Here is a 12686-nt window from a genome sequence, read left to right on the forward strand (position 1 = left end):
ACAAGTTATTATAGTGCTAAATTTAATATTATTGGTTACTAATAGTTTATGCTAACACCTAGCTTTCTTAATGCGAGAAGTACTACCGTAAGTACTGTACAGTAAGTACTTACTGTACGTACTGTACTGTACTTATGTACTACTACTGTTATAAAAAAAAGGGGTTTTGGAGGGGGGGAGGTGTCTTTCGCTGGAAGACTCGCCCCCTTCTACTTTGAAAATACCTGTGAAACCAGTTTAATTCGTCACAGCCAGCACTCCCGCAGAGAGTGATGAAAACCGTGAAGCACCAGATGAATGCACATTAATATGTTGGGCTTTTGGGCTCGGGTGGATTTGCGCCCTACAGTTCAACCTGCGGTACTGCTGTGTACTGTAGATACAGTACAAACATGTGTTGTTTTGAATTATAAAAAATGTCAATATACTGTAGGAGAAATTGAGTATTGGTGTGTATTTTTTCTTTAAAATACCAATTACAGCAACATACAGTTTACATAATGTTTATGTTCCTAAATTAATATAGTTTATGACCTTTATGACCTTCGTTATGCTCCTCTGCGTTTTATGCTTAGCTACTAAAATTTCCCTTTAGTGGTAAAATTCCATATAAATATTCAATACTAAGCAGATTAAAATGTGCACAGTAAAGAGATTAAATGATTAAATCTTTTCACTAACAACCAATACACCACATTATCTTCCGTGTCGCATTAACATTGGCATGTTTTTTTTACATGTCAAAAGAAGCGATACACAACCGGATTTGAGCTACAGACCATAACAGACCAAAAAACGGAATCCACCTGCAATTCGGGTGTTAACAAAACGTGTTTACAAAGAAAGTGAAATACAGTAATACTACCAGCTAGATCCTTGTGATATTTTGAGCTCTGGTTGAATGATAAGTGTCGCAGTTTAAATAATTTTCGTTGTTAGAAATTATGAAACACTCTGTTATAAGCAAGGGAGTTTTTATGTCTGTTATACTAAAAGAAAATGCCCGACGAACTAGGGATTGGACAGTTTTTCAGTGCTTGTACAGTCAATGGAAATGTTCAAATTTAAGCTTTATTGGCTCCTCCTGGCGGTTTTACAAGCTGATTCCGGATACTTTCCGATATGACATCATATGACGCGTTACACTGCATCATACCGCGTTAAGATGTGACATGCCCACCGCATGGTACCGTGGTGTACCTCACTCGTTTTGAATGGCTGCAGCTGTACATAGACCATAATATGTTTAAGTAGTTAATTATCATCTGCAATTTCATACTTTTTGTGTTAGTAATATCCTCCAATATTGAGGACCATCCTTTCATCTTTGTGTGGAATTGTCAAATCTTAATAACTTTCCATATATTTTCTGCATTCTAAGGAATAAGATTAAGTGTGGTATTATCATTTCCCCCATTAATTCTTAACGGTTTTAAATTTTTTAGTTCATTGGAATCTCATTCACTTTTTGACACATTCAACATACTTTTATTTCTTCGCACTCAAATCCAGACTTTTGATATTTTCTTGGCCATCCAGTCCACATATTTATTTGTATTCTCTGTGCTAAATTTGTATTCTGACAAACAGATTTCAAATATCTAAGCTAAATTTTACTTTAGCACTTTTCAGGTGCTATTCACTGTCAATATGAATTTGCCATACTGCAACAATTGCAGAGTATCGGATTTGTTAGGACACAGTCCTTAAAGTTCATCTGTCTATAGACATGATTCGAATCCAACTTCAGTTGTGTTAAAAAGTCCTTCACAGTCCAGCTGTGTTTTTATCAAGTCTTTGATAAGTTCTTTTTCCCGTTAAGTTTCGTGTGTTTTGATGATTTATGTAATCAGTCCATTCACTTGAATTAGTTGAAACTTGTGTGTATTTTTGTTAATCCCAGTTCTCGTTTTGGCTTGAGACCTAATGATAAATTATTTTTCTTGTGCTCTGTGAATTATGCTGTCAGTCTAATTTCAATTTCTTTTTGTACCATTTTTTTTCCTGTGTACAAACATTAGTCAATTTTAAAGATTTTTTCTAAATGCACATTTCAGGCATGCCCCACGATTATCTGTAAAATATAAACATATTAGTTCTCTGGATTGCTCCTTGTATTTGTTCCTGTAAGAACAAGAAATGCACGATTAATGATATTGGTAAAAGGCACTTAGTTCTATTACTAGTTGTAACCTTGTTATACTATTACAGCTTTGGTGATTCTAAATTAGTTTTTTCCATCAAGGTACAGTAAATCTCACTTAAAAGCATTCCTGAATACATTATCTATACATACAGCATAGTGATAATTATCAATCAAACTGAGCTACAGGATCGATCAGTACACATTGGTGAGTTCTCTTTAATATTGTATATATCTTCTAAACAAATCTTGCCCTATATTTAACTCACAATGGTAATACTCTTGTTGCAAAGGTCCATTATAGTACCAAACTATAATAGATTGAGTTTTACTATAGTTTAGATTTAAAACAATTCCTATACTGTTAGTAACCAGTTCAACTCAAGCAAAATTCTCTCTGTAACATATGTGCTTTTATAACTTTCCTTATTAGGTTCTCCTGTAAAGTATTTAATCTGAATTTAGTCTCACATTCTGTTAGACCATAATAATAGTCTTATTTCATTGTTTTGGTTCTTCTTTGTCTATTTAAGCTTCTCCTAGTTTGATTAACGGTTAAAGCTGCAATTTTGTCTCTGTGGCAGCTTCACTCTATGTACAACCCCGTACCGCGCGAAATTAACTCACCTGTCTCTTATCTTAGGATATACATTTTGTATTGACTATAGTAAATATACCTCTGATTTTTAGTTTTTATATAATTTCTATTCCAAATGTAATTTCTTTAGATACGCTATTCCATATTATATTACCTATTAATCAAATTCTAAAAATGTCAATATAGTTTCCATAATATTTGCTATTTTAGTTTTTCAAAGAAATGTTTATTTGTTGAAAGAAAACTCATGGCGATTGCTGGGTTTGAAGCCCTGACCTCACGCGTGCAAGGCACACACCTAACCCATTACGCCACAGACATAATCACATGGGAAGGAGTGAAACTGATGGAGACATCTCCAAAAAAAGTGTGATAATTTGAGCAACAGTATATGAATATAATTTTATCATTATTAATTTCTTTAGATACGTGATTCCATATTATATTCTCTATTAATCAAATTCTAAAAAGTATGCTTTTGTTTCCTGCAATAACGGGCATATTCTCAGAAAAGGTTAAAACATGATAACTTTTTACAAAGCATATAAACTTAATATAGTCAGAAGGAGCACGTAAAACCTTTTCTAAAATAACCACAGTATGTAACCGAATGCAAGACTTTAATGCTTAAAATGTTTAGGAAGAAAGTGGAATACTGGTGTGTATTTTTTATTTAAACTACCAATACCAGCCATATACAGTTTACATAATATGTTTATTTTCCTACATTAATATAATTTATGAGCATGTGAAAGGCATGGTGAATCGGAGATTCTCAAAACTTACTTTGTACGATTGGAAATGAATTCGTGATCGGATCAACGAAATGCTGTGGTGTTACTTCTTGTCAATGAAAAATAATGTCTTTGCGTGTTGCAACAGTTAAACTGATGTAGGTGGTTACAAAGAAAGTGGACCACGGTACTACTTTGAGCTTACAAAGGAACAAGTAATAGGTTTATTCCATTCTGAAAAAAAGAAGAAAGAGAACACAACGTTTCGGCCGTGGAGCCTTCTTCAGGTGTCAAGCTTTGAGCTTACAGCCTGTTGAAGGTCATTCATTTTTAATTCTATTTGTAATATCTTCCATAAAGACTTCAATGCAAACAATATTTCTGCATAATTAAAATATTTATGATGAAGGTGGAAGGTTGTGTACTTTTGTCCAACTGAGCAATCTTGCTTTTAGAAAATATACCAACTTTTTAATGTTTAATGATTAACATGCTGTAATACACAGTTTAAAATTATTAAAAGTCTAAAGAGTATACAACTTAAATTCTTAATTGGAAGAAGATTGTCCTTCAGCAGTGACCGGGATTTGAAACCAGGCGTTTTCTGGCGACAGGTCAAATGCTGTACATGAGAGGTTAAGCTTTATTAGTATTTACAAGGTAATTCCGGATACTATTATCATAACTACGGTATGACGCGTTATGACCCACCACGCCTACCGCGTTTTACCACAGCGTACTTCGTGCATTTTGAATGGCTGCATCTGTAGCTGTAAATACATATATGCGAACTTACTACTTTAATGGGAGACATCCCAACCAATGGTGTTTTAAATCATTAATTCAGGATGAGGTCACAGTTAAATTCCTAATCTCACCTACATCTCTCCTACAAATAGATACAAACCTTTTGTGCTTCTTTCTCACAATCAGTGCTTGCTCTTGCCAGAAAACTTTCTCTACTGTTCCTATGTGTCCATCACACATTTTTTTACTCACGTTAGATCATCCTTTTGCATTCACTGGCTTCCAGCCTGACTGGACATTGTTCACTTCCTCCATGGAGGGTTAGAAATGACCTTTTCACTCTTTGAGCTCTAATTCTCCAAACTGTGTGAAAACCAGTCACCTTTCTGCTGTCCCATGATGTCTTTTCTTCTCTTCCAGCTTTTGCTGAGTTCTTCACTCCTCTAGATTTCTGAAACAGCAGAGGCCAATTCCTTTCCACCCTCCTGCTCTCCTCTTTCTCCTTTCAAGGGAATGCTTTCTCTTTCCCTGTCTCTCCCAGGTTCTGCCCGGTTTCACTGTCAGGCAAGCAACCCACTACAGTCATATCCCTGGCATTGATCTCTTCCCTTTCCCCAGTCCTTAATTCCTGCTAGCTCAGCAGGAGTCCCCCTGGTTACTAGGAGCCTAGGCACCTCTTTCACAGGCCTCGACACCCCTAGTGCCCATGCCCTCTTGAGGACTAGCAAGAATTTGATCAGCCTCTGTTGTTTACCTTGTCTTTGGACCTTCTAGCTCAGGCTGTTTATCAATCTACTGTTGTGTTAATAATACACTACATTTTATGCAATTCAATGTTGATATTAGTATATTGTCATATGTAGACTATGTCTGTACCTCATCTGCTGTCTATTTTCAATGATTTCAGTACTTTATCTATAAAGTATATATTTAAAAATATTAATTCTAAGTTTACATTACTAAACCTCTTTCCTACCTCTGATTGTGGTTCCTCTGGTCAATCAAATACGAATACAGTGGTATTGAAATTTATTCTCCTTTGCATGCTAACACAGTAAACAACTTTAATAACATTTTTAAACATTCACTGATTTGACTACAGATGGATTTGTCAAACTTACATCTCCATAATGAACATCAATTAGCTTCTCCACCTGCCTGTGTTTAATTTTAAAATTCTATTTTCTCCCCCTGTATGAGAATGGGATATATTATGTGCTACAATTTCCAACTTATAATGGAAAATAACTGACTGCATATTCTCCACTAAGAAGCATGAGAGAACTATGGGCTGGCCCTTCTCAACCAAACTTTAATTTGTTTCTTGGTTTAAGTTAAATTTGGTTTAATCCTGACAATCCTATATCTTGGCACCCCATAAAAGCAAGTCCAGTCTTTCCATACAGATGTCAAGAAATATTTTATGCTAATGTCCCTTAAGACATTTTGAATGATATTTTGGCCCCATGATTACATACAATACATAAGTAACAACTTGACATTTTGTTGAAAGATTTAAAAATAGCATAAGTCATTAAATCCCCTTTCTCTTTCCGTTTTTCATTTTGCAGAAATAAAGGATTCACATTATAGCGTATACTTTATTATTGAGAAATTTCCTTGCATTTTGTTTGCAATCTCAGTATAAGATAACTGGTTTTCTTTTTTTAGGTATGTACAGTATCCATGTTATTTCAGTTGTTAAATGATTCACATAAATTATTTACAGAGAGTACTTGTCCATTGTAGATTTTATCATATAAAACTTGTTTCATCCCTTGTATATACTCTGTCCACCTTATACACACATTTTGGTAGTGTGTAGATTTGATTAAATTTTGGAGATTGGCATCCTCTATTATGACTATTATTTCTTTACATTATTTGATACAGTTTTTTAAGATTTTATGGATTTGGTGTTCCCCCACTGCTGGGTCATGAAGGTGATGAAATGTGTATTTAATTTGTTATTTTCAAAAAAAGCTAAATATATTCTCAAAAATATCTCCAGCTGATCATTTTATACTGAGCATGTTTGTACAGTTTACAAAAAACATTAATTTTATTTCCCAGATGAGGATAAACTCCAATGTTTGTATGCTTCGTTATTCATTCCCTCACATATTCAAAAATTTAAGGTTTATTCCAAGACTGACTGATATAGGTCATTAATGGTACAGGTAATGGATTAAACTAAATGTGCATTTCCCGATAACAGTGGCTGATTGGGGACCGGGAAACTCAGTGCAGTGTTACCTGCTTGCGGACACAGGGCAAACCTGTTTGTGGCTCTGATGGATGGAGTTATGACACTGGCTGTGACTTCCAGAAGGCACGCTGTAAGAATCATTCACTCTCCATTGCACACCGTGGCCGCTGTAAAGGTAAGGCTATCTCCTGATTCTTCCTCTCAGGGGTAATCTGCTTTAACCAGTAAGGCTGCAGAGAGAGTGTTGTTGTGTACTGTTCTGTACTGCATGCATATGCATTTTTCAATTAATTTTCTATTTGTCCTAATGGTTTTGTAAGAAAATCTATTGTTGGGAATATTTCAGGAAAAAACTGGATTCGCATTGATTCACCAAGTGCCGCAGCCACAGAACTACCACCTGAAGGCAAAGACTTGGAGCTAAGAGGTATGTAGTTGAGATGTTAAAGGACTTTGCATTACTGCTGGAAAACGAGGCTGGTAAAGAAACATGGAAACATGGCAATGTGTGGATATATGAGAATGATTTACATAGATACACTCTCCAATAGTGGGAATGGCCCCATAAATGGAATGTCCCATGAATCCCGAGGACTGTTTTCTTTTATTTTAATTTACTTTAAAGTTAAGTTTAAAACATTGCAAACCCACTTTGCCAGATAATTCAAAACTAAAAAGCGTTTGGAAGAGTTTTGGGGTCTTCTCGGACCTCAATATTCTTGGAATATGAAAATATGGTCTATCAGCTGATTCATGCATTATAAATTTTGGTATGATGCTAATATTTAACCATTATTCTATTTTGTGTCAAGTGTGCAGGAAATCAGATCTATAGAGGTAACAGCCTCTGTGGAAGAGCATATTTATATACCCTGTCCACTGGAAATATGTCTCCCTGCTGGTCTGGTCAGTGTGTGATTTGGAAGAAGGGTAAAAAAGGGAATATTACAATGTGTTTCAACTTGGGACATGTTTTAGGCTATATAGTTTCATGATTCACAATTATATTGTCATGCCTGCCAGCTATTTCAAGGAAAGTGATACGTGTCTGTCACAGGTTTCTCATTTCAAGATGCTCAATTTACAATGAATTTTAGATAATCTAAGTTTTAACTGCACTAAAGCTTCTTTCCTCTGTCCACAGAAACAATCCTGATTCCTGTAATTCATTTAAAAATAAGTGACATCCAGTTATCCACAAAAAAATATGACCAGTACTAGGTTAGAATGAGTAGTGACAAGTTCTACTGCCAGATTTTTTTTTTCTGCATTACTTGAAACTGTTACTTCTACATTCTACTGTTTAAATAATTTTAAATACATTTCTTTAGATATGTAGAGACCTGCACTAAGGACCAATGAGTGTAAAATGTCTTATTAAAAACAGCCAAACGATCTAAAATCTTGGCATGACTTAATATTTGATGTCAAGTATGGTGTCATACTATGTCATACATAATGGTCAAGTATGGTCAAGGAATTTTTCAATTTCTTCCGGGATCACAGCAATATGTTGAAGCTCCTTGACAGTGCAGTGGTCATGTTCTCTTCTTATTGATCCTTAGACCAATATTCAGAAACCCTTGGTGTACTTGCCATCACAGTCTCAGGACTACAATGTTTTTAAGGATTCCTCCAAAGGCCTCCACATTTGGCCCAAATTTAAATAATTTGCTAGTGAGGCTGAAGAACATTCTGATATTTTCTTATTTTTATCTCTCTTGAAAGTATTTGTTAAAAAGCAAAAAAAAATCCTAGAAAAGTGGAGGACCATTTAGTTAGGTTAAAATGAATACACTGGATATTCCAAGTTGCTCAATTTGTAAAGGGATTGAGGAGAGCAAATTCAGAGTATTCCTAGAGTACAGATACTGCCATTTGTTTCTAGGCATGTGTCCGTAATCAGCTGTGTCTGATGCTGTTGTGTGGGCTTGAGCAAAAAATAACAGATTAGTGAACATCAGTACACATATCAATCTGAACAAACAAGTTCATTTCAGTCCTGCTTTGCAATTTTAATGTTATATGGTAAGTTAATGTGTTTACTCTAGAGAAAGGGAGATTAGTCTGTATGTCCTCCATGTAGCTGTGCTTTCAGCTTCCCTGCAGATTCAATTCTGCTTGATTTCCTGGGGCTGCACTGAGAGGGTCACTGCTCCTGGTTTCTTGCTATTAAGAGTTAGGCTGCTCAGCTTTTGTAGGGGCAGATGATCCATTACAAGTCAGTATAGGTCTGCTTGTATTATAGATGCAGGGCTGACAAAATGCAGAGCTGAGAGGTCCCAAGCCCTGGAGCAGGCCAAGAGGCCGCAGGAGGCCATCTTCATCCCCGAGTGCAATGAGGATGGGTCTTATGCACAGGTTAGTATGCCAAAGCTAGTTGCTTTTCCAGGCAAAACAATAAAAATTATAACTTGTAATACTATGGTGCAAAAATAAATCTTGTGTGAGTGTAGTTATTTTTAGTGTTTTTATGTGATATTTTTAAATGCAAACTGTAAAAATTAAGGTATTAAGAACAGTAAATATTTGGAAAATATATTAGAAGTAGTGGATTGTAGTTTTCTGACCGTAACAGCAACTATAGTAAAAAAATAGTAAGAACTACTGTGGATCAGTCAGTAAGTGCAGGATTATTGAGAAAACTACCAAATTCTTTTCAAATAGAAAATGTCAAAAACATGCCCATTGTTATACAACAATCTTTCAGTTTTGGGAAGCTGACACTGAGCAATAAATCAACAGGTCCTGATGGTATTTTCACAGTCATATTTAAGAAAATGACAGCTGTTATTTATTGATCCCTAAATACAATATTCCAACAGAATTGGATTTAAACCCACTGAAGGGGGAAAGCTGAACCAGGAAACTCTAGACCAATCAGTCTTACCTTGTTAGCTAAAGTTAAGAAACAATATTTAAAGTTAAAATAGAAGAATGCTGACCAAATCACATTTTAAGAGATCTTAAAAATGGATTTAAGTCAAAGAACACGTGACATTATATATTTAGAGTTCTGGAATCTTTTGTTAAAGTCCCTGATAAAAGTTGATGCTCAAATTAAAAACCATAGGACTCCAAATTAATTTACATGCATGGATTATGAAGTATATATAACATCTAATCTTGACAGGTGGTATGCCACCAGTCCATCGCAGGGCAGACACACAGACACAAGCACAAAGCCTCACACGCACCTAGGGCCAGTATAGTTTTTGACTGTGAGAGAAAACCAGAGCACTCAGAGGAACCCCACATGAACACGGAGATCACAAACAAACCCATTGAAACATGCACATACAAATGTGCAAGTAGCATCCCATGTCTGGATTTGAACCCAGGGCCTCAGCACTACAAGGCAACACTTCAACAAAATCAGGGATTGGATAAACACATTGGGAAATTAAATTTAATACTGATAATTGCAAAACCTTTAGTTAGACCAGTGGTACAGATGCAGCCATTCAAAACAAGCGGGGTACGCCGCGTGTCGCATCAGAATGCGTCATAACACGTCATACCGTATGATACCGCAGTAAGATAACAGTATCCAGAATCACCGCCTCGTGGAGCTAATAAAGCTTAACCTCTCATGTACAGCATTTGAGCTGTCGCCAGAAAACACCATGTTTCGAATCCCGATCGCTGCTGAGGGACAATCTTTATTCAATTAAGAATTTAAGTTGTATACTCTTTAGACTTTTAAATTTAAACTGTGTATTACAGCATGTTAATCATTATACATTAAAAAGTTGGTATATTTTATGAAAGCAAGATTGCTCAGTTGGGCAAAAGTACACAACCTACCACCTTTATCATAAATATTTTAATTATGCAGAAATATTTTATGCATCAAAGTCTTTACCGAAGATATTACTAATAGTATTAATAATGAATGACCTTGGACAAGCTGTAAACTCAAAGTATTACCCTGGTCCACTTTCTTTGTAACCATCTTTGTAAACGAAAAGACTTTATTTTTTCATTGACAAAAAGTAACACCACAGCATTTCGTTGATCCGATCACGCATTTGTTTCCAATCATACAAAGTAAGTCTTGAGAATCTCCGATTCACCACACCTTTCAAATGCTCATAAAAAATATTAATTTAGGAACATAAACTTATTACTGTATGTAAACTGTACTGTATATGGCTGGTCTTGGTATTTTAAAGAAAAAATACACACCAGTATTCCATTTCTCCCTAAACATTTTAAAGCATCAAAGTCTTACAGTACATGTGGTTATTTTGAAACGTTTTTACCTGCTCCTTCTGACCATATTATTGTACGTTTATATTAGGCTGAGCAAACAATTTTAAAATTTTTATAAAAGAAATAAAAAATGAGATATTATGATGTGTTCCTGCTAACTTAGACATTGCACGACTTTAAAAGCTATAAAAACAGGTTTCGATAGTTAATAACCACTTTTTATGCATGAAAAACAGGTGATTTTTCTTCCTCGTGATCAGCTTAGAATCTCTGTCTACGCTGTAAGGTTTTTACTTCTTAATTAAACATTTAAAATACACAGATTTAATAAAAACAACACACGTTTTGAATAGAAAAAATCATATTCTGTTGTCTTCCTGGTATGTAGAACAGATCAGCAGGTCTTTTTTCCCCAATCAGAGGCTCTGATAACAGTGTGCTGCCCACCGCGCTGTGTCAGAGTGGTAGGTGGCACCGAGAGAGGGAGGGAGCTCGGAGCTCAGTAATGCACAATGGCTATAGAGCACCAATTGCGTTCGTAACTTAGTGTTTAAAATTAAACAACGTAAATCATTTTCTTTGACTTCTAAGTCCCTTAATTATCATTAAGCACAGATTTCTTTTTTGATACCATCGTTAGACAAAGCAGGAATTTATTGTACTTTCTAATGACATTACACGTGGAAAGATTACAGATTACAGATTTTAATCGTCTTTAATTTTGTTATACATTTTAGAAAAGTTTCATCTTATGCATACACCACAAAACTATTTTTGATTGTATTTCTGAATGCTATGTATAAAAAAAAACTTGCAGTTTACTTAAAGATTCTAAGATAGATAGATAGATACTTTATTGATCCCGTGAGGGAAATTGCAGTGCAACAGCAGCTTAACACACACAACACAGCCACAGTGTAACGAATTATATAATAATAGTACAATACATACAATACAATACAAGAGTTACTCACAGTCCGGACGCACAAGAACAAACTAGAACAGAACAGTACACAGAAAATCGTATCACACTCATATCACACATATGAATATAAATATAGATGTAACTATAGATATAAATATAAATGTATTGCACAGGTCCCTGGCATATATTGCACAAAAAGTGGTTGTAAACGGGAAAAAGAAAAGGAAAAAGAAAGAGAACAGATGTAGCAGTAGATGTGTAGATGCGTTTAGTCCAGAAACAGGTCACTGTCGATGTTGCCTCTGCCAAGACGCAAGGTGGATGCGTTGTACAGTCTTATGGCAGACGGCAAGAATGACCTCCTGTAGCGCTCCCTGTCGCACCGTGGATGAATCAGTCTATTGCTGAACGTGCTCTTCATTCCTGCCAGCCTGTCAAAGAGGGGATGGGAGAAGTTGTCCATGATGGCCTCTAGTTTGGACCTCATTCTCCTCTCAGCCACTACCTCCAAGGAGTCCAGGTCAAACCCAATGACAGAGCTTGCTCTCCTGATGAGCTTGTTCAGCCTTTTGGAATCTACTGCTCTAATCCCAGAGCCCCAGCACACCACTGCGTAGAAAATGGCACTCGCTACCACCGACTGATAGAACATGTGTAGCATCTTACTACACACATTGAAGGACCTGAGCCTCCTCAAGAAGTAGAGTCGGCTCTGTCCCTTCTTATAGATGGCCTCGATGTTCTTAGACCATTCCAGTCTATCGTCGATGTGCACTCCCAGGTACTTGTACGAGTCCACCATCTCCACGCCACTCCCATGGATGTAGACAGGAGTAGGTTTGACCTTTTTCCTCCTGAAATCTACCACCAGTTCCTTTGTCTTCGTCACATTCAGTTCCAAGTGGTTCACCCCACACCACTCCACAAAGCTGCTGACCAGTCCTCTGTACTCCTCCTCCTGCTCACCCTTGATACATCCCACAATTGCAGAGTCATCTGAGAACTTCTGCAGGTGGCATGACTTTGAGTTGTACTTAAAGTCCGAAGTATAGAGGGTGAAGAGGAATGGAGAAAGAACTGTCCCTTGAGGTGCCCCTGTGTTACTCACTACCTGT

General features: G+C 36.2%; 1 protein-coding gene across 1 annotated transcript in view; it reads left to right on the forward strand.

The window, feature by feature from the left end:
• The window catches only part of LOC148828483 (SPARC-related modular calcium-binding protein 1-like), a 105558-nt gene that overhangs the window by 59834 nt on the left and 33038 nt on the right, over nt 1-12686 (forward strand). Inside the window, exons 2-4 of the mRNA XM_088926037.1 lie at nt 6441-6606; nt 6778-6858; nt 8680-8792. Of these exons, the coding sequence (XP_088782163.1) occupies nt 6441-6606; nt 6778-6858; nt 8680-8792 (360 nt within the window). The remainder of the gene's footprint in view (nt 1-6440; nt 6607-6777; nt 6859-8679; nt 8793-12686) is intronic.

This window comes from Atractosteus spatula, chromosome 9 (genome assembly GCF_055471065.1).
Source record: "Atractosteus spatula isolate fAtrSpa1 chromosome 9, fAtrSpa1.hap1, whole genome shotgun sequence".
NCBI classification, from domain to species: Eukaryota; Metazoa; Chordata; class Actinopteri; order Semionotiformes; family Lepisosteidae; genus Atractosteus; species Atractosteus spatula.